Source organism: Micromesistius poutassou (genome assembly GCF_964030765.1).
Source record: "Micromesistius poutassou genome assembly, chromosome: 4".
Classification (NCBI taxonomy): domain Eukaryota; kingdom Metazoa; phylum Chordata; class Actinopteri; order Gadiformes; family Gadidae; genus Micromesistius; species Micromesistius poutassou.
In genome coordinates, this window is record NC_140274.1 from 17,061,325 (window position 1) to 17,088,782 (window position 27,458).

General features: G+C 47.9%; 1 protein-coding gene across 1 annotated transcript in view; it reads left to right on the forward strand.

Moving 5' to 3' along the window:
* Nucleotides 1-666: 666 nt before the first annotated feature.
* The window catches only part of dchs1a (dachsous cadherin-related 1a), a gene marked incomplete at both ends in the record, with an annotated part of 89,580 nt that continues 62,788 nt past the window's right edge, over nucleotides 667-27,458 (forward strand). The window contains one exon of the mRNA XM_084466375.1: nucleotides 667-2,373. Coding sequence (XP_084322501.1) covers nucleotides 667-2,373 — 1,707 coding nt within the window. The remainder of the gene's footprint in view (nucleotides 2,374-27,458) is intronic.

The window sequence follows — 27,458 nt, forward strand, 5'->3', positions numbered from 1 at the left end:
CAAGCCTCAGACTACTCTTGTTGATTGAAATGCATTCTGGGTTATATTTTGATGTCTCGAAGTCTATCTTTGAATCGCTTTGGGGGAAAAAGAGTCTATGGTTGAGAAGACCTTAATCATTATTCCACCCGGGTCGTGCAGTTCCATCACCAGCTCACCGCTGAGGGAAAAAGGAAAGTGGAAACCTTTATCACTGTAATCACGATTGAAGTGCAGGGCCTGTGAGACGCCTGCTCCACAGTAACACGCAGAGCACCGTGGTACTGATGTTAGTCGAGTTAGAGAGCGCTCGCATGCCAAGAGAACAGAGTGTTGAGGCGCTAGGTGAAAGAGACTGTGGAAAATGTGATTCTCAAGGTGTAATAGGTGCGCTGTGGTTGGCGAGGACAGACCCAAGCAACATGTGGAAAATCTTTAACAGCCTTTTAACATATTTTTCTTACCATAACTCACCATGTCGTACACAGAAATTAAACACTGTCCCTCTGTTTGTTTTCGGTTTTATAATTTGCTCAGCACTTCATTTTTTTTTCCCATTTGTGTTTCCTTAGGTTCAAAACGAAGGAGCCAGTGTGAACACAGTGGCCAAGGGGTTTGGGGAAGTCTATAATGAACCCAGTGCACCGTGGCCCTCACTGGAACAGGATGCTGCTGCTAATGGCGTACATGGCTCTGGAGCTGCTCACACTTCACTCCCCCCTGGTCCTGGGCACCCTGGAGCTCCAACTGGATGAGGAGCAGCCAGCGGGCACCATCGTGGGCGACATCAGTGCCGGGCTGCCGGCGGGCATCACCGCCTCGCTCTACTTCATCTCGGACCACGAGGGCACCGGCGTGGGCACCGACCTGGACATCGACGAGAGCACGGGCATCATTAAGACGGCCAAGGTCCTGGACAGGGAGCTGCGGGACCGCTACAACTTCATCGCGGTCACCATGACCGGCGTGACAGTGGAGGTGACCATCAAGGTGAATGACATTAACGACCACGGCCCGGTTTTCCCCAAAAAGCATGCCACATTCACTATTCCAGAGCAGACCGCCATCGGAACCAAGTTCCCACTGGAGCCGGCCGTGGACGCCGACCGAGATCAGCTGACCACACAGGGATACCTCATCAAGGACGGGAACATTGGCCAGGCCTTCACTCTGGAGACAAGAAGAGGCACCAACAAAGTCCTCTACATCGACCTGGTGGTCAACGCCATTCTGGACCGAGAGAAGAGGTCTACCTACACTTTATCCCTCGAGGCGTTTGACGGTGGCTCCCCTAAAAGAACCGACCAAATGATTCTAGACATCTCCGTGCAGGACATCAATGACAACGCTCCCGTTTTTAACCAGAGCCGCTACCACGCCATCATATCGGAGAGCCTGCCCCCGGAGAGCAACATCCTACAGGTGTTTGCCACCGACGCAGACGAGGGCAACAACGGCTTAGTGCTGTATGAGATCAACCGGCGGCAGAGCGACCCGGACCGCTACTTTGTCATCGACCCTCGCTCGGGGATGATCACTCTCAACCAGCCACTGGACTTTGAGATGAGGAGGGTTCACGAGCTGGTGGTCCAGGCCCAAGACAATGCCAGCCAGCCGGAGGTCACCAACGCCTTTGTCACCATCCACGTGCGGGACTACAATGACAACCAGCCCACCATGACCATCATCTTCCTCAGCGAGGACGGATCCCCCCGCATCTCTGAGGGAGCGCAGCCGGGCCAGTACGTGGCCAGGATCTCAGTGACCGACCCGGACTACGGCGAGTACGCCAACGTCAACGTGTCACTTGAGGGCGGAGACGGGAAGTTCGCCCTGACCACCAAGGACAACATAATCTACCTGATCTGCGTGGACCAGATCCTGGACCGAGAGGAGAGGGACATGTACGAGCTGAGAGTGATGGCCACTGACTCAGGCACACCTCCCCTCCGGGCCGAATCCTCCTTCATCATCCAGGTGGTGGACGTCAACGACAACCCGCCGCTGTTCGACCAGCCGGTGTACAGGCAGGTGATCCCCGAAGTGGTGTTCCCGGGGAGCTTCGTGCTGCAGGTGACCGCCAGGGACAAGGACCAAGGACCCAATGGGGACGTGACCTACAGCCTCCTGCGGGACCAGCAGACCCAGTGGGACTGGTTCAGCATCGATGCCGAGACCGGAATCATCACCACCCTGTCCCAGCTGGATTACGAGAAGGACCCCAAGCCGAGCGTGACAGTGGTGGCCACGGACGGAGGGAGACCACCCCTGACCTCCACCGCCGTGGTGAACATCGTCCTCCAGGATATGAACGACAACGAGCCTGTGTTCGGGAGAAGCTTCTACAACGTTTCCATCAAGGAGAACACGCCGGCAGGAACATGCATACTTGAGGTAAGACAGTTTGGAAGAGGGCTGTTATTACAGTAAATAACTGAATTTATTGGCTTTACGAACACACTTGGGTAAAGCCATTAGTCACATCCTATAAGAGTTCAAATTCATCTCCTGGAAATTGCAAACGACAGTCTCTGGAAATCTTTACACAAGTCTCAAAATGAAGCGTTTTAGACTGGTTTGTGATGCATCATATGTTTTTACAGAAAACAATGTTACAGAACATAATAAACTGCCAGATAACGTCTGGTGGTGATGTGGGACTGGGGATTCATGACCGCCCTCGATTGCTTCTACTTACTAGTACATACACACACTATATATGTGTATGTCTCTCTGTGTGTGCACATGTGTGCGTGCATGCATGTGCGACAGTGTGTTCATGTCTCACAACCACTACAGCTGTGAGGTGAGGATCTGAGATTGAACCTGACAGCGTCTATTTGGTTTATATATATATATATATATATATATAATTTATATTAGGCAGACTCTGATGAGATGAACCCTGCAGTCAATTGGCTGAGGTTTGATGGGAGTGTGTTTTCGCCTGTTGCTAGGGTAACCACTTCAGCTACTTTCAATCACCTGCCTTCCAGTCCAATCCACTTATAGAAAGAACGACAACTGACTCCCAAGTCTAATAGAAATAGAATAGTTTAACCCTCTTCACCCAACGGGATGACCGAGACAAGAATGAGAATGATGTGGAGCATTTCCCGCCCTTCCTTTGTCCCATCCACTATGAGGTGAAACACTTGACATCTATTGAAAACAAGTACGAGAAGGCATTCAGTGTTGGGTTAAGGTTGAGGGCACCTGTTGTGTCTCAAAAAAGGTTTCCTGTTATGTCCCTAATACCTGTCTAAAGCCTGACAGGAGCAGTGTGTTACCAGCGGTGTAGCTGTGTATGTGTTGTGTCTAAGTTGAGCTATGGCAAAGACTTCACCTGCAGGTTTCCTGGCCAAGATGATCTCCTTGTTGGCTGTCCTTCCATTCACCTCCTGCCGGTTTCCAGGGAAACACAGCCGGGGTAAAGTCCTGTCAGCCCCGGCACAAAGAGCTTTCTCACATATACCCGGGCAGAGACAAATTTGGCGCTTTATTCAAAGAAATATATGTCCCTTCACTCAAGAAAAGACAACTTAATTAGGCGAGTGAGAACCGGCCATAGAGACGACAAGAGAGGTATTATTGTTTGGACAAATAGCAGCTGCCCTTATAGAGTCAATTATTTTTGACTCAATGAAAAAAAAGGGACATTGTTGTTGGTTTCTGTTTGTATGTGTCAGCATCTTTTGGGGCCCGTTGTCCGGAGCGGGTTATTTTACTAAGGCTCATAAAACGTCTGTTTCACTAGTGTCTGCAGCCGAACTTCAAGGGCTTGGACGGGCGTTAGAGTTCTGACAGTTGGCCCGGTAGACAGGCGGTGGGCCAAGGCACCGACCTTGGGGAAGGGAGGGACTGAAGTGGGATGCAGCTCCCACCGTTGGTCTTGGCTTGCAGTAGAAAATGTAGAAGCTCAACAGTTCTGCTATTGGGAGGTCCTCCAATTACAGAGACAGTACAAGGACAGCAAGAAGAATAGAAGATGTTCGCATAAAGAAAATTATTTGGAATATCCGTGAGGAATGAATGAATAATCCCCCCACCCAACTCCCCTCTCTAAAGAAAAGTCCCTACAATATCCTTGTTTCTCTAACCCTCTTCGATCATCCTTTCCCTTCTGCGTCGAAGGCCGCGCTATAAAATAAACATCTGACATCTATAAGTCACGGAGCCTGGGGCCCGTCTTTGTCTTTCCAGGCCCTTCGTAGCCGCTGAGGCAATGAGTACCTGCCCTGTGCACGCCTCCCGAGCATGACTAGCTCCATCAGGGATGGTACCGTGTCCAAACATGGCGCTGCTCTTCAAAGGTCCTTCCCCTGCTTTCTCCCCGGTTGCTAGAAACAAGAGAGCGATGGCTTGGCGCACCCATGTGAGAACAGATCTCTTCTACCTCACGATGCCAGCTCCCCATCTAAACATGTCATCAAGTCCTCCCCCCCGCCCCCTCTCTCTTCGTGTGAAATTCTCACTGTCCTCTCCTTTTCCTTCCACCAGCAGTTGACTACGAAGCCCTTACAATATGGGCATTGTGATCAGTAATTCCAGCTTTTGAAGTGTTTGCTTTTTCTTCTTCTTCCCTCTCCTTCCTGTGACACGCACCACAGCAGTAAGTGATTATCAAAATGGAATCTGGCTCCACGCCTCTCTGGCTACGATGTTTTGTCACTTGTCCTAAACGTCAGTCGATCTGAGAAACAAGCTATAATTAGGTGTGGGGAGTGGGAAAAAGAGCGTCACATAGAGTAAGTCGTAAACCCATTATGGAGAAATTAATCTCGAAATCTGATAGGCAAGATGTAGAGCAAGATATGAAGAAATGTCGTTAACTGGGTGAATTACACACAGCGTTCAAATTAGGCTTTACAACCGCCAGCCTGGTGTTGGGGTTTTATTAGACCATTACAAATTCTCCCTTTTTACGATAAAAATCTGATTTTATGATCTTGCTGGACGATGTTCCCATATTAATGAACGATATGAATGACTTGTTCACATACATCCATTTCCTCTATCGGGACTCTGTAATAGATCAGAACAGGCCATGCTGGCCTGGCCGATCACTCAATATCCACTCCTCACATCCTGGGATGAAAGCGAGTGCCTACTTAGGATTGGATCCAACATGGCCGATATGAAAGCGACTACTGCTCCCTGGTGACGGCTATTTCAGGCTGTATACGTGGGAACCGGTGCTAACATGGCTGGTTAAATATTGCTGCGTGCTTGCCAAAGCAAGCACTGCGCATAATTAATAACATGATAGCAACACTTACAGTTATGGCGACAGATGAATTGCACAATTTCTCAGCAAAACCAACAATGAGGCTGAACTGGGTTACTGGGGTTAGGACGTCCCCATTCCTGAAGAAGCCAACCGTTGACCTTCACTTTAGCATTCTGTCGGTCTGGATGATAGTAGAGAGTAGGTCCCCCATGGCAGCGGGCTCAGAATCGGCCTTCTGTCCCTTCTGGTTTCCTTTGCGTGGTTCGCCTCTGGGGAGGCCATAGAGGGGTCTTCCCTGTGGGGTGGAGGAAGGGGAAATAAGACCCCGACAGGCGCTGTCGAAGCTGGCAGAGGTGACACGAGTGGCGGGGTGTGGAAGGGCTTCCTTGTCTCAATGTATGACCCATGCAACTCTTATCTGATCTCACTTCGCCACTCGTTAGCAGGGGGTGAGGTTTGAGGGGCCCTTGGAGACCTGGTCCTAGAGGGGCCCTCCGTTAGCTCCCAGCTAGAATATAATCCATCGATTGTGATCGCCATGGCCCCAGAGGCCCCCCCCCCCCTACTCAGCAGCACAACACTGATTGCTGTCAGGCTGTCACCATGGCTTCTTAAGTTTTGTCACAACTGCTCAAAGACAAAACTGTTTTCATTTCTTGGTGGAAGTTCCTCTTCTGCTTACATTTTTTTTTTCTCTGAACAATTTGCAAAGTAAGATATTTATAAATGTTATTTTAATTTTCTCTGCTAGATTTGTCATCTATTGGCCTAGGGTCCATGGGTTTTATCTCCCCAAAAAGCATTTATTGTTTCAAAGAAGGAAAATGTTCTAGAGAGAGACTTGTGATTAAGGTGGCCTTCCAACATAAAAAGATTCAGCCTGAAGCCCAGATAAATGGATGGAAAGAGAGAAAACAGTCACTTTCATGTTAGCCTCTCAACACTTTTCAAAAGTCTCTGCGTCTTCACACCCCCTCCTGCCTCCCTCCCGCTAGAAGCCTGTAGGCAGGTGCACATCATGTTGGTTTACACCAGCCTCATAGTCACCTTGAACTTGCCTGCTGTGGCTGTATCTGCTAATGGTTTATCTCCAACAGACAAAAAAGTCAAGACACTGAATAGCCTCAAGGCATGCGGGGTATCTGGAGTCTGAACATTTAAGGGTTGACTTTGACTGAAACTCGCTTTGTGAATTGTACTCCTCCTCACACATAAGCTACTGTTTGTCACAAAGAAAGTTGTTACCCAAACCAAGAGCGTCATCACACTTCAAGGTGTTATCATTTCATCATAGAAACAGTTTAATTTTCCCTGCAATCTTTGGCTCGTGGAGGGTCCTCTTTCTCTACCACCCCAGAGTCCTAAACTTGGGCAGATCACACCTTTCAAACACAAAACGACAGCCATTATCTATTTGTTCTTTGAAGAATTGTTACATTATTTTGGTGAGGATACAAAGTACTTACCGAAGCAATAGGTGAATGAAATGTTCTCAATTCTCAATTCTCCAAAGTCCAAATTATACACATTCATATTTATTTAGATATAGATACATCTAAACAAACATTATGTCTAGTGAAGCGGAAAATTGCTGAGATAGCTGTTTACTCCTCAACTCCCAGAACTGTGACTGCAACCACTTTAGCATCCAATTTTGGTGTCCCATATTTTTATAGACTAACCATATAATCAATCCTCGACAGACGTTTCATTCTGAGGATAGTGACAAAACATAACATTCTCTTTGTCACTCTTAATGCCAGTGTGGCCCGTCTGCTCCTGCTGAAGTTGGCTTCAAATTTTCTTTCTCACCCCTTTCCCATTTCTCTCACCGCACTGCTTTTCTCTCCACTATCTACTCTAAACTCCCATATGGTCTCCTCTCTCTCACCCCTTGTCTCTCACCCTATTCTCCTCTCCACTCCCCTCTCTCTCTTTCTTCTCTCTCACCCCTTTCCTGTTTTTCTCACCACACTGCTTTTCTCTCCTCTATCTCCTCTCAACTTCTATATGCGCTCCTCTCTCACCCCTTCTGCCCCCCATTCCCCTCTCCACTCCACTCTTTCTCTCTCGTCTTTCACCCCTCTCCTCTCTCACCCCTTTTGTCCTCCATCCCCCTCACCACCTACCCCTCTCACTCTCTTCTCTCTCTCACCCCTCTTCTCCCATCCCTCCACTCTCTTCTCCCCCCACTCCTCTGTGGTTTCAACTTGGCGATAGCAACAACAACCCCCCATTGCAGGGAGTTGAATGTGTTGCTTAGTGTGTTTACTGATGTAATCCTTGTAGCAGGGGAGCCACAGAAAGAAGAAACCTGGGGGCATGTCTGCAGCTGGGCACCGCTTTCTGGGGTCATGGGTCACGGTGGTAGCATTTGGGACAGCCGTCTGTGTGTTATTGTGCTCCTATGTCAACCGATAGATAGTATGTGTTGCTATGGGATAGTGGTGTTGCTATGGATGTAGGATGTATGGATGTAGCTTTCCCTTTAGACATTTAGTAGACTGCAGATAGTGTAGTGGCTAGGTTAATAGTCTAGCCGCAAGGCGCTGGGTTTGATTCCCAGGGTCCACAATCTACCAGTGAGTACAATGGGTAGAGATGTTTCTGGAAAGTAATGCGTTCGTACCTCCCTAGTCTAGCGTGTCTCCTCCTCCTCCTGCTCCTCCTCACTCTCCTCCTCCTCCTCCTCCTCCTCCTCCTCACTGTTCCACACTAATCTTTTCTCCTTCCTTATCCTCTCACCGTCCTATCCACTTTCAGCTCCCATGACGCCATCTCACTTCCTCTCCTCCATGACTTCTTACGATGAGTGAGATACAGAGAACCATGAAATAAAGAGATGTATAGAATGAGAGAGAGGAAGCGATGAGGAGGGATGAAGAAAGAAAGGCAGGTGGATGGAGAAAATGAAAGAGAGAGAGAGAAGCAGACCATGGTGACAGCAGACGCATATCTGTTGACCCGTGTGAGAGAGAGAGAGAGAGAGAGAGAGAGAGAGAGAGAGAGAGAGACACACAGAGAGAGAGAGACAGATAGAGAAAGAGCGAGAGGGAGGGAGAAAGAAGATGAGAGAGAGAGAGAGAGAGAGAATGAGAGAAGGGAAGAGAGAGAGAGTGGGACAGAGAGAGAGACAGCATCAGGACAGCCTGCGGTGATGATGTCTGCCAGCACGTCTGTTCATCCAGCCTGTGGACCCCTCACACATGTTACATGTTAGCTGGCAGCGCTACCGAAAAGATAACTGGCCAGTGCTACTCAGGCTAGCTGGCTGTGCTCCCAAAGGCTAGATTGTGGGCTCTACCAGAATGCTAGCTGTTTAGCACTACTTATGCTAGCTGGCGGCCTCTACCAAAATTCTAGCTAGCCAATGCTTCTAAGTTAACTGACTGACACTTATGGGGCCACCTACCATTCATTTAGTACAAAATATGCATTTTAAATTAGTATGTCACCGTTTTGCCATTTCACCTGCAGGCGCAACTCTCACGGGAAGTGGTCTCTATGGATGGATGTCCTTTCTATACAAGTTGGCTTTTCATTCGCTCGAAGCATGAAAAGAAACTGCTTCACAATAGACAATAGACAAGTTAGACAATGAAGAATATGTCAAATTGTGAACCTGGCGTTACAGTTAAATTGCACTACCAAACTCCCTAAGGGTAGCTGGCTTGTGCTACTGAAAAGCTAGAGCTCTCAAAGCTAACTGGCGGTGTTAGGCTAGACTAGGCATGAGTGCAATTCCAGTTAGGGTATCCGTTCGGTTCCAAAGTAAATCTGAGCTAACCCAAGCGGCCAGAGCCCTGCTGTACACCACCAAGCCTCCAGAAAGGAGACACACAGGGACAAGCTGTCGTGAACTGTTACAGTCTGTTCAGACTGTTACATACAGTCACCCACCCATCCATCTAAATGAATTCACAAGCATATAATATGTATTATATTTCTTTGATACTGTGAATTAATTTCAATTCAGTCATTACTGTTTGTTGTTGTTTTTTCTAATAATTTGTGAAACATACAAAACAATTGAATTGATTTCAAAATGCACACACACGCACACACACGCACACACACACACACACACACACACACACACACACACACACACACACACACACAAACGTGCACACGCAGAGACACACACAGACACACACAGACACACCAGCACACTGCCCTAAAAAGTGTGGCACTTTATGCCCACAGCCGTGTTGGACTGTGAGGAAGAATGCTCTCTTTCTGTCTCTCTCTCTCTCTCTCTCTCTCTCTCTCTCTCTCTCTCTCTCTCGCTCTTTATCTTGCTCTCTCTCGCTCTCTCTCTCTCTCTCTCTCTCTCTCTCTCTCTCTCTCTCTCTCTCTCTCTCTCTCTCTCTCTCAGTCTGTCTATCCATCAGTCTCTCCCTCTCTCTCTCTCTCTCTCTGTCGCTCTCTTTCTGTCTGCCTCTCTCCACAGGGGAATTCCAGAAACCTTGGGTCTGGTCGGCTGTCCACTCAGTCTAGCCAGTCTAGCCAGTTGGAAGTAAGAGCAGCAGAAATAAAGACAGAGAGAGAGAGAGAGAGAGAGAGAGAGAGAGAGAGAGCGTGCTTTGGATTAGCCTTCCCTCCTTCGTCAAACTTGCAATTTGCAAATCCTACATTCTACTTTGGTTAATACATTGTGTATAAAGGATTGAAACTGTTGTTAAGTTTGCCAATATTATTATAACCTTCATCCTCATCATCATAATCTTCCTCATCCTCATCATCCGCGGCAGCAGCAGAAGTAGTGGAATTGGTAGTAGTAGTAGTCGTAGTGGCAGCAATAGTAGTTTTGGTGTTAGTAATAGAAGTAGAAGTAGTGACAGTATTAAAATTAGTCGTATGGATATTTAGATCCACTTGGTTAAAGCAGTGGAGAGAAAGGGAGTTGGTCATTGGTTTCAGTTGGTCTGGAGGAAATAGATTTATCCACCAAATGGTTTCACCAAAGGGGACTTGGCGGAGGCAGCAGACCAGACATGATGAGCCATGTGTCCACACCACCAAAGCTAGCGGGAGCTAGCCGTAGCAGCTATCTACTCCATGGGCTCTGTGTATCGAAGCCCATCAGGTATAGTACTGTCAACAGTGAGGTTTAGCAGCACTTGTTAGTGCTAGTCACGCTGTGGCGGATCATGTCGTTCAATGCCGCCTAAAATACAAATCTAGTCAGCACCTCCGAACATGGCAGCTTATTCACTGAACACTTCCAGGCAGAAGAAAATGTAGCTATCAGGAAGAGAGGGGTAGAGACAGGTATTAAAGAGTAGGAGGATGCAGGATGATGGAAGTGAGATAATAAGAAGAAGAAGATATAATGGTAGTGCTCATTTAGGGATGGACGGGCAGAGGAGAGAGGAAGGCAGGAGAGGGATGGAGAGACAGAAAGAGAGAAGAGAAAGAGAAAGAGAAAAAAATCATTGCAAAGCAAAAGACAAAAGATTAGTTACAGACATACAAAGTTAGTGACAACGAGAAAGAGATAAATAGGAAAAAGCATAAGAACATTTCGAACAAAGGATTTAGTGAAGCCAAATGAGAGTACACAGAATAAGAAAAACAAGTGAGGGATGAGGGACATAGTGATGAATGACATGGTGGGCGGGGGTGAGAGAAATAGTGGACATTGAAGCCGGGGAGAGACGGGGAGACAGCGGAGGAAGATAGAGGAGAGAGGAAGAGGGGAGGGAGAGGGAAAGAGAGATGGGAGAGAAGAAGAGATGAGACAGTGGGAGAAAAAGAATAGAGCAGACAGAGCGGAGACAGACGAGAGAGCTGGGAAAGAGCCACCCAGTGCGGGAGGCCTTCGGGGGAGTCGAGGTCCTCCCTGTGGCCCAGCCGACGCTGCATCTTCTGGCCTCAGACTGCTAGGCTCCACCACGCCCAGATCCACACGCCCCACAGACTGTGTGGTCCCTGTCATACCCCTCTCCGCTCACAGCTTTACCGCATCATGTCTTATCTCCACCCTGGGAGAGAGGAAGTAGCATGCTAACAGCCTCAGATAGGACTATTTTTCTCAAGGTGATGATTACTTTTCCCTTGTGCATTCCGATCTGTGATGTTCTTGTGGAGTCCTGGTGGTGACTGGAGAGTGGAATGGATGGTATGGCACTGAAAAGCATAGTCTACAGAAACAGCTCCTATTGCATAAGTGGATTTCATTCATTCCCCCATTCATGAATCTCCGAGAGCCAACATAAATATTCTATGCACTTTTACAACAGACAGTTTAATGTTGGAAGAAAAGACAGCCTAGCCTAGTGCTGGGAGACAGACAGACAGCCTAGCCTAGTGTGGGCAGTCTCTGGTGTCTTCAGGTGATTTAAAAGATTATTCTGTGTGGCATTAGGAGCTAATTAGCACTGTGTGTGTGTGTGTGTTTCATCAATAGCGGGCTAATTTGGTTGGAGAGTGAGTTAAAGGCCAGGTCTTTGTTTAGATTGTAGCGTGGTGGTGGTGGTGGGGTGCCCGGTCTTGAGGTCGTAATGAACTAAAGCTGGTCTACAGGGGAGCAGAACCCCCCCACCCCACCCCAAACCCCACCCTGTGATGTGGTCTCAGGCTAATGAACCGACATTGGGTTGGAGATGTAAAAGACCATGTGGGTGTGTGGGGTGTGTGTTGGTGTGGCTGTGTGTGTGGGTGAACATTTGCACGCGCACATGTATGTGTGGGTAGGTAGGAGCGCATGTGTGCCTGTGGTTGTATGGGGGCGTTTGAAAGTGCGTGCTTGTGGGTGTATGGGCATGTGTGTTTGTTTGTGAATGAACATGTGTGTGTGTTCGTATGTGATTGTGTGTGTGTGTGTGTGTGTGTGTGTGTGTGTGTGTGTGTGTGTGTGTGTGTGTGTGTTTATGTGTGCCTGCTTGTGTGTTAGTATGTGAGTGTCTGTTTGTGTGTTTGCATGCATGATTGTGTGTGTGTATGTATGTGTGTTTGTGTGGGTGCATGCTTTTGTGAGTGTATGTGTGTGCTTGTGTGTGTGTGTGCTTGTGTGTGCATGTGGTCATAGTTTTCTGTATTAGGCACGTGTCTGTGAACATATCAAATTGCCCTTTGATCGTGATGTCCGCTCTGAATACTCATAGCGTCAATGCCGAAAAAAGAAAGAAAATAATAACTAGTAGTTGACCATTTGAAAAGATACAGCATCCAACAGTTCAATAAGACAGGTCAATCAAACACACACGCACACACAGATATTTTATTAAGACAACTGATATCCATCCCACTGGTTGCAGAAAACTCTTCAGAGAGACCCGACTTCACGTTTGTCTTCATGATGAAGATTGAGAGATGGAACAGTAGAAGGAGCTGGCATCCGGTTCTTTTCCTTAGGGTTGGAGGGAACCAGGACATCCTTTCTGCTGCTGCGGTGTGTCTGTCATCTGCTGAAGTCCACTCACCTGTTCTTTGAACCTTCCAGAAGCTTTGTGTTGGCTCCATCAGCCAGCTCCTCCATCACGCCTGTCCCCCCCTCTCCATCTCTGGCACAACCCGGACAGTACAGTGAGAGCCGTTGGAGACAGACCATATGGGATATCGTGTTCAAAAGGTCCTTAGCTATAAGTATGGAGACCTTGAATTAATTGTCTGCTAATCATTGAAACAGGAGGAAATAGAAAATATAACCATTAAACTAACAACCTAGAATTGACATAAACATAACTCTAAAAGTCTTTGTGAACAAACTCTTACACCAAAACATGATCCAACTCTGAAACTTAACCCGTACTGTGGCTGAACAAATGGCACACTATTTAATATATTATTCAAAATGAAGTTATGAAAGAGAGAAAATTGAGACAATATCATACTGTACACGATCCAACCAACTCGAAAGCGCCTTTTGTCTGCTATGACAGACAGTTGCGACAAAACTCTTCCAGGAAGTGTAAATGAACCCAGCAGGAAATCCAAACAGTGGAACAGAAGGAGCTGAAAACCCTGGCAACTAGACCACCCCCCCCAGACCCCAACTATTTCTCCATTCCTCTGAGCCTGAGGAACTGTCCAGAACTGTGGTCCAGGGTATTGAGCATTTAGTCGAGTCATCATCTTCAGCCATACATCTACCTCTTTTACAGCTACTTCCCTTGTGGTCCTGATTCCTGTGGCTACTCTGCGCTCTGTCCAGTCGTGTCTTTGGACAAGGCTATGAAGCACGTTCACATTTTCATGGTAGCTACTGCAATTTTGATTGTTGTCTCAGCCTTGCTTGTAAGTCACTTTGCATAAAAGCGTCTGCTAAACGGCTGAATGTGTCCGACAGCAGATACAGGAAAGCAGAGAGGAAAGACCTGACAATTAGTGTGTTGTGTTGGACGCCAAGGCAAGCAGCAGGCCAGGGTCTGACGGAGAAATTTGGAGGAGGATGGTTTGGCAGATCGGCTGCAATTGTTGAAACAGGACACGCGCAATTTCATCGACTCCATTAGAACTTGGCGTCGGTTTCCCAAGAATATTATTTTTGAGCGCACAGTTTGACTTTCAGTGACGTTTTACAAGCAGAGGTATTTTGACAAGACGTGTGCTGCCGGGGTGATTACGGTTAGGAGGAAGATGTACCGGGTGTTTGTATTTCTCAAGATGCTGGCCATGTAATACTCTCTGGGGGGGGTTTCATCAACGCTGTGAATCGTGAATAGAAATACTGGTTCGGAATTTAAAATCATACATCATAATTAGGCCTCGGACAACCCCTGAACCATAACCAATAGAATAGTCTCATTTTGAAAAAGTTACCTCGCTTACAGTAATTCGATTTTAGATTATTTCCGCAATAGTTTCCCTTCCGTACCTCCGCTAATACACAGACATTCTTTAGCCCCTGATTATACCAGACTACTATCTAATGACCATCCATGTTGGGCAGCGATTACCAGTTCTTCAGGAGCTGGATTAGAATGCAAAGAAAGAGACTGCATCATAACGCACCCAGGATAATATTCACAGACGATGCCCCTGCACAGTATTAACGCAGTATTAATTACGATGACGAGGGATACGACTTAGGAATAAAAGATGGCTTTAACCAGCTTTAAAACTCATTTCCAGTTATCAGCACTCCAGATTGCTTCCTTTTATTATTTGAATCGCTACCTTCCTCGGTTTAGAAAACCACCCTCTGCCCTAGGCCCGATCAACCCTTTTAATTGTCTAAGACATGATATCATCTGTCTTGCGCCCCCCCCCCCCCGGGATGGGAGATGCTTTCAGGACTTCAGATTGTGTCTGAGGAGAGCGAGGACACCGCCCCAGGGCTTCCCTGCTTAGCAGGACTAAAGTCCTTCAGAATCTCCAGCAATTGTTTTCCCTCATGTATTTATGAAGGAAAGTCGTTTGGAGTGGGTGAAAGAGGGAAGTTGGAGAGAGAGAGGGTGGGAGGGTGAGTGAAAGGAAAAAAGAGGGGAGATAGGGGGTGGGGGGGAAGGAAGAAATTAGAAGGGGAGAGAGTTGAATATTGATAGATGGAGGGAAAGAGTGGGAGAGGGAAGGAGAGGAAAATAGAGAGGAAGAGAGGGGGAGAGAGAGGAATAGAGGGGGTTAGAGGAGGATACATGGGGGGAAGTGACTGGGGGAGAAAGAGAGGGGGGAACGACATTTAGGGAGAGGGAGAGGGGAAAAGAGGGAGAGAGAGGAAGAGGCCTCTCTCGCCCCCCGTGGCTCCCAGAAGGACTTGTAAACAGGCTGTTTAAGTGTGAAGTCGGCCTGTGGCCCCGTCAGCATTCATCACTCCCAGAGGGGCCCGGCTCAGCTCTTGGGCTCTCCAGGGACAGCAGCACCTCCTCTGTGGACCCCGGGGTCCCTCAGGACCCTCCTAGGGCTGGCTGTTTGTTTGTGTCAACAAACGATGGGGAGAAATAGAGAAATCATTGGGAGAGATTTTTCGTCCATATACGAGCGAGGCTCTACGTGATGAAACTGAGGATGTGTTTTTGTGTTTGATTTAGAGAAGCACAATCACATATAGAAGAGGAGAGATGTAAATGCGGCCGTAGATTGGTCAAGTTTTTTTTCCGGTCAAGGTGTCTGGTCATTAATTACAAAACACACACATAGCACATTACCCATACACAGACAACCACACACACACACACACACACACACACATGTCCGTCTCAATTTGGGGTCAGAAAGCAATGAAACCCTAAATTGAGGAGATCGAATAAAAGATGGTGGAGGCAGAGATCGGCACGTTCGCTACAGTTCTCAATCACCACCGGGGACAGGGAACACCTTCAAGAGTGCGTCTGTGAGTGAGTGTGAGTGTTTGTTTGTGTGTGTGTGTGTGTGTGTGCATGTGTATGTTGGTGTGTGTTTGTGTGTGTGTGTGTGTGTGTGTGTGTGTGTGTGATGCAGGTTGAAAGTTGAAAACATTAGTTCTTTCAGCCGTTGCCATGACAACCTTTACAAAAAAGTGTGGAAATGTAATAGGCAGGAATCAGTGTAAACAGTGCGCCTCATCGATCGGGAGGTCAGCGGCTAAGATCGGGGGGGGGGGGGGGGGGCGCAGAGCGGAGGCCTCTCTTTTCTTGCATGCTCTCCCTGAAATAGAAACTAACCCGAATCTTACCCGTCTATAAAAATCCATGACACGCTGCTATAAAGTTTTGGCGATTTCCCCACAAGCAACTTTTCAGTTGGCCATCTATCAACTATACTTGCTGTCGTTGATTCATCGGATGGTATCAAGCATTCATTATCTACAATTATTTTTTGTTCCCTGCAATATGTCGTACCAGGTGACCGGGAATATCTTTGCCCGGGGGTCCGCCTCGGCTCTCTGTCCTAGAGAACGCGACTCGTCCGGTGAATGACAGGGGTAATTACCCAGCATGCTCGCCGTGGGATGAACTTCTTCTTCCAAATGTTTCATTTAAATTGCGATTTTTAGCTTGCCGTTGATGATTTTCCTTCCGCGCCTAGGGAGGTGAACCCACGCTCTACACGTCTGACGTCCTGCCGAGATCAAGTTGCATCAACACTACATTATTTTTCGCTATCTCGCTCTCTGTCTGTTTTCATGCACAGCCCTCTCTTCCTGTGGAGTCTGGGAGTGCACTGCGTAACCCTACTAGCACCACTCCAGCAGCACTCCAGTGCTGCTGAGCGCGGGTAGCTAGCCCTGTCCAGCTTATCCATGTTTGTTTGGAGATCACGTGGTCAGAAGCATGGGGACGTCCACGCCGAAGGAGATAGATTTATCCTGCGGGTGCTTGTGTGTGTGTGTGTGTGTGTGTGCTTGTGTGTAAACACGGCAGCATAAACTCAGATATCGGATGGGTTTTGTATATTGTACCTCGCATCCGAGAGGAGACGGGCCTCTCTTGGAGGGGGGCGAGGTTTGCATGGAGGGGCGGGGGGGGGGGGGGTCAGCAGTGGACTGAATGTGTTTATTCAACATGCCAGCCCCCCGTTCCTGCACCTCCCTCCCCCCCCCCCCCCCCACACCCCTGTCAGTTGTGGGGCCTCTGCATCCGTCATGCGGGTCCGAAGGGGAGGAGAGTTCAACCTCCGCTCTCCTACGGCGGCCATCTTTGTCTCTGCTTTGTGTCTCGCTGTGAAGCCTTCATCGGAGCTCCCCCTCCCCCCCTTCCTCTCATTCTCCCTCCCTCCCACCCTTCCTCTCCACTACACCCCCCCCCCCCTCCCCCCATACCAAGAAAACCCTATTGAGTCGTATTTGAAACGTGCTACGAGATACACTTCTCTCACGCTCTGTGTGCTTTGGACCTTTAACACAGTAGGATTCCAGTTACATCTAGCTGCTGCTGAACACAAACGAAAACTAGAATCTTGGATTCAAATCATGTTTACTCATAGCTTTACTCAAGCTACAAATATGTGGCAAAAATCGGCGCTGCGTATGCTTTGGGCTTGTACCTCCCCTGGGTCCTCGTGAGAGATTAGGGTAGCCTAAGAAAGTGCCTGTGTGATTATTTTCTGCTAGCGTAGGAAATGGATACGCGGGTTAGGGGGTGGGGGGCAGGGGGGGGGCTCCAGTATGACTTCTTCTTCCCCGGGAAAACAGAGTTAATCTGAATCTGCATCCTCTCACTGCCTGGCTCCATGCTGGATGAAATCTGCTTCTAGCTCCCCAGCGTATCTGTTAGCACATACGCGCCAAAAGCCTGTGTTCAACATCTTGTGTTACATTGTAACCATCCGGAAGGGCTCTGATTATATTGGTCGTTTAATCAAAGATACAAACTAGCCTATGGTATTGAATGATCAGAGATTGTGTTTGAAACGACAGGATTTTGTTCTTCTTTGTGTAAGCATTACACATTGCAAGTTTTATAGTGAGCTCATGTGAGTTGTTTGTGCCACAGAGTAAGACTTAGCGTGAAAGTTATTTTAACAGAACGCTGTCTTTGTGTCTTCGCCCCGCAGTTCGTTTGCAGTCCCTGACCAAGTGTTTCTGGCGAAAAACAAAAAACAAGATAAATCAGATGAGTTTTAAGTAACTAAGTTAGGCTTGGTAGAGCCATAAGGTCCGTCCTGCTTATGGACCTCTTTTGGTCCATAGGGGCGGGAGGGGAGGGGCTCGCCTAAGTTGAGGGGATGAAGCAGAACGGTTACGTAAGGGATTGTCTGGGTAAACAGGCACAGAGGCAGAGAGGCCGCAGGTGTGTCCGTGAGTTGTGGATGATGTTGATGCGATGCTCCGGTTCTGTCAGAATGGCCTGATCTCCTTCACAGCCCACAGATTCAGGATGAAAGAAGCCCCTCTGAAATTGGCCTGGAGATGCTGAGTGAATCTTGCACACAGGAATAAAATGGATAAGATAGGATGAAGGTTGGGTAATAAAAGATAGCAAGCAATAAGGTAAGGTAAGGTCAGATGAGGTTAATACGGTACAATTTATAATAAAATAACAATACATCCATGTACAGTGCTACTTTTAAATGATACCTGTAGGCTGTAATTAAATTAAACAACAGCCAACAGGTATGCACGTATGATGTTGAGCCACATTAATAAAACTCATTTATTTAATGACCTTTATTAAACAGCTTATATATGTCACGTTGAGAAACAGCTGGCATTTTCCTAGCGGCACCCCCTGGCCACCCTAAAACCACGTTAAGGTGATTAAAGCTTCCCTTTAGGTAAGGCTGTGGTCGTTCGAGTACTTAAGAGTTAATGCTTCCCCGAGTGCCTTGTGCTTCGTTTTTTTTTTCAGTGTTTTTTTTCTTTCCGAAGCCCACTACTATGTTGTAATATTATCCCACTGAGGGCTCCCCCGCCAGCTAGGGTTCCTCGGCGGCTAAAGAAGTAGCACCAAAGTGGTCTGGCCATGTCCCGGAGACATGTCCTCTCCGGGGGATTTAGCGTTGATTATGAATCATACCCTTTTCCACAGGAGGCCTACTTTATATGTGTACAACACACATCACCATCCATTGTTTTCCATCGTCGGGTGACTTTGTGCTCGGCCAGGGCTGTGAGCCTCCAACCAGCAGTCGGTACAACTTCTATTTTTTCTTTATGATTCCGCCTTTTAACAGCAACAGTAGGAATGTCTTTTTTTTTTTTTTCTTGCCGCTACCGGCTTCTCCTGTGAAGTCCGACCGCAGGTTTCTGTAATGGCTCTCATTAGTGTAGTGTGATGGTGCTAGCCCATGAAAAGGGTGGTGGTGGGGGGAAGGAGGGGCAGCAGGGTTTAGCATGTTCGCCCTTAGGCCTGGGTGGCACGGCGCGAGAGATTAACCGTGTGACGTCAGAGATTCCTCCACCACCCTCCGACCAACTCCCTCCGCCTGGAAAGAGTTGCGTGATTGGCTGGCGTTAGCGTGCGCTCAAGACATCGGGCCGGTAGATTAGTTTCCGATCCGCTCTGTGGGCCAAGAGATCTTCAGATGTGGTGCGACTTTCAGAAGCCAGTGGAACGCGACGCTGCATTAGTGCTACGCTAGTGCTCCTCTAGTGCTCCTCAGCTAGTGCTACGTTAGCGGGGAGCGGCGCTGGCTGATGCAGAGGAAATTGCTAGGCCATGCTGTTCCAACCTTAAGCTGAGGTTTTGATTTTTCAAACTTCTTTCAAGAATAATCATAAGAAAAGTTGCCATTTTTATCAGTGTGGAGATTGGCAATTTTTTCCCTCTTTGGCCAATTTTTATGCTTTTATATATCCATGGAAACAGTAGTGCAAGGTGCCTTGCTCGGGTGGGAAGCCAGCATAGATAAACTGGATACCCTATTTCCTCAGATTTATTCAATGGAGTAAAATATTTAAATTAATTCAAAGCATTACTGCATCCAAGAATACCTTGTATTGACTTCCCCCGCTAAAATGCAAAGTTGGTTTTGTAAGGAAAGTCAGTGCCGATTATTCCTAAACCATTTCAACAACTCTCCTCTCCGCTATAAAACGTCCCTGAAGCGATCGCTTGAGAAATTGCCTCACCGAGCCACCACCGCGGGTCCATATTAATCCATTAACACCTATAATCATCGTCTCGTTTTTCAAGCGCTCCAACCCAACTCAATAGAGCAAATGTTTACAGAGTGTTTTTTTCCCTCCTTCCTTGCTTTCTTTCCTTCTTTCTTCCAACCATTGGCGCACCATGAATGCCCGACGTTACCCTTTCTCCCCATTCCACAGCCCTAGCGATCGGCCCCTAATGAGCCCCGAGGGCCCCCAATGGAGGGCCCTGTCGGCGCGGCGATACCCCTGCTCTTTTTGTTTCTCTGGGGCGTTAATGCCATGCGACGGTCCTGCCAGTCAACCATCCCTGGCGCCTTTTCTTCCTCCCCTTGCCTGTTGTTGCCAAGATGGTGGATTGGCCACAATGTGCGCCTATAGAGCAGTCTCATGGCACAAAACAGGGCAGCATCTGTAGCCACCGGGGCCCGGCCATACCGGAGGACAGCTGCCTTCAGAATGGGGGGTGGGGGGGGGACCGCGACCCCCCTCCTCTACCTTGCCAACCGGAGTACGTTGTACGTGAGGTGACTGAAGGCGCAGGATTAGCTGGTTAGATACACTTGTGGTCTCGCTAAAACGTCCACTTCAGTGATATCCAGGGAGGTTTAGAATACACGACAAAGGCTCCTTCCACTCTCTGTTTCTTTCTCTCTCTCGCTCTCTCTCTCTCTCTCTCTCTCTCTCTTTCTCTCTCTCTCTCTCTCTCTCTCTCTCACACACACACACACACACATTGGGATTTCCTCTCTTCTGTGTGTTCTTGGTAAACTGAGAGAAAGATAACATGCTGTGTGTGTTAAGTGAGTGTAGTGTGTGTGGGGGGGTGAGTGGGGGAGGGTGGGGGAGGAACTGTGTGTGTGTGTGTGTGTGTGTGCAGTGTGTTAGAACATTTGAGAGATTACACGTTGGGATCAGGTCATGTGTTTGGCCGACCATAAAGCCTGGTGAATGTTTTTTGACTTGACTTCATGTTTGCTATAGGGGCTTTCTGGTGGATACATGCAAGGATGTCAGCTTTAGGTACCGTTATCTAAACCAAGTCATTTGTTCCAGGACTTTTTCAAGGAAGAGCAGTAAATCGATTTCAAAGTAGTGAAGTAATGATAAAATGGTCTCCTTTTCTATAATAGTATTTGTTTCCTGAAGGGTGATTGGCAAAATATATATATACTGTATATACAGTGTATACTATATATATATATATATATATATATATATATATATATATACACACATTATAAATATATATGACAAAACAAATAAAGGGTTTCCTAGGGCATTCATTTAGAATAGACCAGAGAAAAAAAGGTGACAAACAAATAAAGACAAATAAGTTATATTAGGGTTATTGTATTATTGTGATATATTGGGAAAAAGTATGGTGCCCTTTCTGGTCGGCATCTGAAACACATCTCAAAAAGTATAGAAGAATGTGGAGGAGGTGTAGTAGTAAGCAGAGTTGGTCACAGCAAGAAGAAAGTCAGAAGGACAGAAAGGGAGGGAGGGAGGGAGGGAGGGAGGGAGGGAGTGTGGAATAAAAATAGGCTAATGATGGAGCTAGCGTTTGAGTGAGGCTAACCTCAGAGGCGCCACACTCCTGGGTTTATCCCCACCAGTGGAGAAGGAGGGGCCCCTCAGAGGCACCCCCACCACAGAGGGGCCCCCCACCACCACAGAGCTGTCTGACTGCCCGGGACCTAGCGCCAAGACCCCCCCCCCCCCCCTCTCTCTCTCTCTCTCTCGCTCTCTCTCTCTCTCTCCCTCTCTTTCTCTGTATCTCCGTATCTCTGGGTGTGTGTCTCTCTCTTTTTGTCTCACTCTCCCTCTTTCTCTGTGACTTTGTGTGTGTGTTTGTTTGAGAGAGACAGCCTCTCACGCTGTATCTGTGTGTGTGTGTCTCTCTCTCCCTTCTCTTCCCTCTCTCAGTGTCTTTGTGTGTTTTTGTCTTTCTCTTTCTCTCTGTGTCGCTCTATGTGTGATAGACAGAGAGAGAGAGAGAGAGGGGGGGGGGGGGCGGGGAGGTCATGGTCATGAACACTACCCGATATTCTGCAGAGCTTATACCTCTACTGCTTCTACTGTGTGTTGTGTGGTGTGTGCCTGTGTGCGTTTGTGTGTGTGTTTTTGCCTATGCCTGTCCTTGTATGTGTGTAAGAGTGAGTGAGTGTGTGTGTGTGTGTGTGTGTGGTGTGTGTTTGTGTGCAAATGAGTGAGTGAACAAATGAGGGAGTTTGACTCTCAATAAGGGAGTGTGTGTGTGTGTGTGTGTGTGTGTGTGTGTGTGTGTGTGTGTGTGCATGAGTGAGTAAGTGAGTGAAGGAACGAGTGAGGGAGTCAGAGTGTCTATGACTGACTGAGTGTTAATTGTGTAATTGTGTAATTACCAAATGTGTGTGAGTTGGGAAGTAAGTGAGCAAGCGAGTATGTACGAGTGTGTGTGTGTGTGTGTGTGTGTGTGTGTGTGTGTGTGTCAGTGTGTTTGTGAGTAAGTGAGTGGGAAAATATACACTACTTTTAATGGTTCACTTTCAACTGGGAAGAGCAGAAAGGAGAGATGAGAGGGGAGGTAGTGGGGATAGAGAGAGGGTTTCTGGGGTTTCCGTCACCACAATTCCCCTTGTTTCTTCTGGTAGCCCCTCAGTCTGGCGGTGGGAAACCCTGTAGCGCTGCTCTGCTCTGTGGTAGCGAGTCCATACCATCTCTGAAGATCTGAACTTTGACCTGTAAACCTGAACTGAAGCTGTACTACACCCTTTGGTGGAATATAAGTAAAACAAATCGAAAAAGACACAGAGCTTGCCTTAGATAACTAACTAACTTCGACAAAAGTCCTCCCGACTTCCTGTCGTTTCCCTTTTCCTAGTTTGTTTTCCGGGAGGGGAGTCGGGATTTAGACAGCAGGCTGGAAGCACCCTGAGAGTTTTTACCGCACCTGTCCATGTAAATAATGTCGGGGCCGTTACGTAAACCCATACTAGAGAAATACCCAAACCCTGAGCAATGCACTGCTCTCAGGCGAAGACAACATCTCTCAAACCGTTGGCGTCCCGGTCCAGGCGAGGTGGACTTTATCGTGCTTCGCAGAGCAGCTGAGAAAGCTGAATTTATCGGGATGCATGTCATCTGGGAGTAAAAGGAGAGAAGGGGGGAAGATAGGCTGAAGCCTGGCTTCTTCATATTGAGTTCACCGGAAAAATATTTGGATTTGAGTGGTTGTATTTATGCATATTAAGGCGATTAGTGAATCTACATGTTTCTGCTGTGCAACATCCCCCCCTGTGGATCCTGTTTTGGATTTTGATCTCCATGAGCAGTAATTAGATTAGTGTAGATGTTTTGATGTCTCACACACCGCACCCAGCCTGTGCAGCGAGAAAACACACACAAGGAGATCTTCTGCTCACGTTGGTTCTTCAGAACACACCGGGTGACCGTACGATGAATAGACGAGGAGAGGAAATGAAACCTATAGTTATCAAAGCCACAGGGGGGTTGAAATGTGCTGAGCTGCACGGGCTGCTCTCTGCTCTGCTCTATTGGGGGGTACCGGGTTCAATCTCCTCCTGTCTGGGAAAACTGAAACGCATGGCCGGGTGCAACGGCCTGCTACGTGATGTCCTTTTCTCTCCCTCTCCGCTTATCGTCGGTACTCTGAGGAACTGGACGATGAATAGGCAAGATAAGCGGCTACAAGCAGTGGTTAGCAGCGCTATCAATTTCGAGGGAATGACGCGCATCGGTGTTTTATTCTCTGTCGTGTCGTCTCAGCCATCAGGCAGGAGACCCTGCCCCCCGGCGAGGTTATGTGTTAATGGGAACGGATATTACCCTTCAGAGGCTGTCAGAGGAGACAGTGGATTAAGCTACTAATAAGTTGTTGATTAATTGAGCTTTTGGATCAAATGATATCTCGCATTGTGAAACATGTCTGTCTGTCTGTCTGTCCGTCTATCCATACCATCCATCTATCCATCTACTGTATTCATCTATCTATCGTCCATCCATCCATCCATCCATCCATCTATCCATCTATCGTCCATCCATCCATCCATCTATCCATCTATCTATCTATCTATCTATCTATCCATCTTATTATCTATCTATCTATCTATCTATCTATCTATCTATCTATCTATCTATCTATCTATCCTTCCATCTATCCATCTATCTATCATCCAGCTATCTATCTGACGGATAGCTAGAAAGGACGCCAGATCACCAAGTTCTGTTACAGATTGCGACCATATGATTCCTACAAGCTGTAGCATGATTAGTCACATGGCCTTCAAACACAAACATAATTTTCATTGGCTGGTCATTTCAATAATGTGTTTGGACAGGACCCTGGTAGCTCTGCTGAGAGGCCTGTTGAGTGGTTCTGTGGTGCTTGATTCCCAAAACGTTTAATCATTAGTTCCACATCACAACATAAGTTGTAATGCATTGGTGCACACAGGCCCTGTTAGATTGAGACCCCAGATTTAAAAGGCCACCAACTCTGTGAAAATGAGGGCTGTCGTGTGTGTTTGGAGAACGGTGACTGAGCTGGATAAACATGGTGTGAACTCGTCAAACTGACAAATGAAAAGGGGGTGGCAGGTTTATCAGTAGTTGCTTTAACTGAAGCAGAGAGCAGTAGGCTAGCGGAAGTTGGTGGGCAGAGTTGATACAACATGCCCGTGGTTATCTTTAACCCGTACTTGTAGGAGAGGGCAGGATTCAACTTCATTTGTATGACTCAAAATTTAGAGCATGTTATTTTCAAGCCAGCACAAGATGAAGATGACGTTGAATGGGCAATCGGTGAGTTAAAAAGAAATGCATGATTCATAGGCCATTAAATCAGACTATATTTTAAAATAGGCCACTTCAAATCGTGTTACTACCAGTTACATATAACGAGTTAACCATGCCCGAGGGTTCATTTTATTAATATTTGGTCCTCATGTAATAAATGTCTCCCAGGTCCCCGATGTCAAACAACAAACAAAAATAGCTCCAATAAAAACCATGAATCATGTCCAAGAGTAGACGGAGCCGCGAGGACTGTAGTCCCTCTATCTGCATGTTTTCCTACGTCCCGGCGGATACAACTCGACGGTTAGTACCCCTGGAACTGTTTGGAGAAAGAGATTTAGATTGACACCCGGGTGCCACCCATGTTCCTCGTTCTGCTCTGCCGTCCAATAAAAAGGCCCGGACGGCATACAGAAAAGAAGAAATAGCTTCATTCAGAAAAAAAAGAGTGGAGGTAGGGGGGTTGGGGGGGGGGATAGGGGGATAGGGGGTCGGCTCTGCATTGCTTTCCGAAACTACTCTCATCTGGTAGCAATCTTCCCCTGAGCGTAGTGGCGGCCACCAAACAACCCCCTCCCCCCCAACCCAAACCCCCAACCCCCAACCCCCATCCATCAGCCACTGTCTTACCCTCGACGCCGGCGCGACGGGGAGCGTAAAACGCCGGCAAGAATAATGCTGTTTTAAAATGGAAAATACTCCTTCACCTTATTTATTTATAATTGCCCTAAAGAGGCGGAATACGAGGGGAAATCAATTCAGGCGTCGTTCTGCATTCATTTTCTCAGGACCCTTTGACTCTTTTCACAACGTTGTCTCTGTTGTCTGCGAGGAGAACAGAGTCTTCCTGTCTCTGTCTGTAGATATCGGCAGGAGAGGCCGTTGGATCTCCTGCGGATTTGGTTTCCAACACCAGCGAGTGTTTTCTCACTTAATTGGCATCTCTTTCATCTGTCAGCTCCGTGTGTTTGGGTTTGGCCGGGAAACCGCTCGCAGATTGGCTGATGGCTCAACGCAAACACAGAAAATAGGTGCTGTGGGCGTGCGGCATACCTGAGCGTTGCCAGATCACGGGCAAACACACACACACATACACACACACACACACATAAATTAGGCTCAACCATACTTCATCTTGTTGTTTTCTATCTTTCATGTTTTTCTTCTTTGTTTCTCCCTGCATGTATTAATAACTGTCCAGACGGATCACATGGCTATGTGAGATTTATATACGGGCCACATTTATATGGTCCTGTCTGAGCCAGTCACTCAAAGCTACATCTCAACCTCACAAACACACACACACATTCACACACACAGCAGTGTTAACTGTGGCCAGACAACAACCCAATTAGATCAGTCAGGTGCCTTGCTCAAAGACACTGCCGTGCTTGATCCGGGGATCAAAACAGCGACCCTCTATCCAGATGCCAGATGAGCCGTCCTGCCCCCATGAAGACAGGAAGGGACAGCTGTCCTGATTCCTTGCACGTTAAAGACCCGCTGAGGCCCGACTTAAAGGGGCTGAGGGACCCCTGTCTGCATGGACAGACAGGTAATATTACCTGTCTGTCCATGCAGATGAAAGGGTTCTCTTTAGGGCCTGCAGCTCTCTGTCTCCAGTCGTTCTCTGGTCAGCATTACCCCCCCCCCGCCCCCACCCCATCAGAGAAGGTCAGCACAGAGGTTGGCCCCAGGGGATTATGGGATGCAGGATGTCTGTCCTTGCGAGACTAAAGCAAAGGAAATGAGGAGTTTTCAAATAAATCCTGTTGGAATGAATGAAGACTTCTAAAACAAGGGAGTGCAGGCAGACGAGAGGAGAGAGCCGCAGAGTCCGAGAGTAGGCGTAGACCACAAGGATGCCAACCTTTAAAGGAATGGCGAGGTGGAGGGGTGAAGAGAAGGAGAGATGGCGGGGGGGAGAGACGAGAGGACAGGTAGAAAGATGGAGGGAGAGGGGAGAGGTCGATGGAGAGAGATGTCAGAAGGAGAGCGAAGAGAGAAAGATCAATAGTGGAGGAGAGAGTAAGAGAGTAAGAGATTGGGAGGACAGGTGAAACAGACGGTGAAACAGAAAAAGATGTAGACAAATAGAAAGCAAATATAGAAAAGGGGGAGAGGGTTAGGGAGCAAGAAGTCATTTTAAAGGGCAGAGAAGACTGAGCGATGGAGAGAGAGTATAGGTACACTGAGAGATAAGGCGAGCGAGATAAAGAAGGGAGGGATTACAGACCAACGTATTGAAAAATATATATTGTAGAGTAATGTCAATCTATTGCGGTCCAGTGTTTTCGATCCTGGTATGAGCTTAACTCACACACTGCTAATCTAACCCTGACCCATAGCCCCTCCGCAGCCAGGAAACCCACTCCACCGCATCTCCATCACTGCTGTATATTTCTGCTCATTGAAATTCATCTTCGTTTTCTATCCCTGATTCTGCTGGCTGACCCTCGGACTGATGAGGTGCGAATTCCCTGAATCTCACATTCAAATCACGGCGGTTTCCAACCCCCCCCCCGCAGGGTTCTTCTAGTGCCAGGGGGGAGACGGAGGACAGGGGGGGTTAGGGGGGCTGTGCGGAGGGGTGGGCTGGGTGGTAGCCAGCGCCCAGCAGCTGCTTCTCGTCTTTCCCCGGGAACATGTGTGTGTTTTCCTGGGCTCCTCTGATTGGGTGTCGGGTTCCCGTTCTTGGATCTTGTGAGCCGGTCGCGGCTGGCTTATGGACACGGCGGGGTCTCTTAATGACCCACGCCGCCCGCCACCTCAGACCCCTGGCGCGTCACGGCTAGTGACAGCGCTGCACGGATAACATACGATAGCTTGGTCTGTGGTTGAGGTGGCGTTCTGGGAAACGTATTGCGCCTGCTAACAGGCACGCCTCCCACTTATCAGTGGTTCAGCTTGTGGAAGCGATATGGATGTTTGTTACCTCAACATGTATATTCCTGGGTACCATCGCTCATTTAACAGCAGCACCCTCCTCTGGGATCT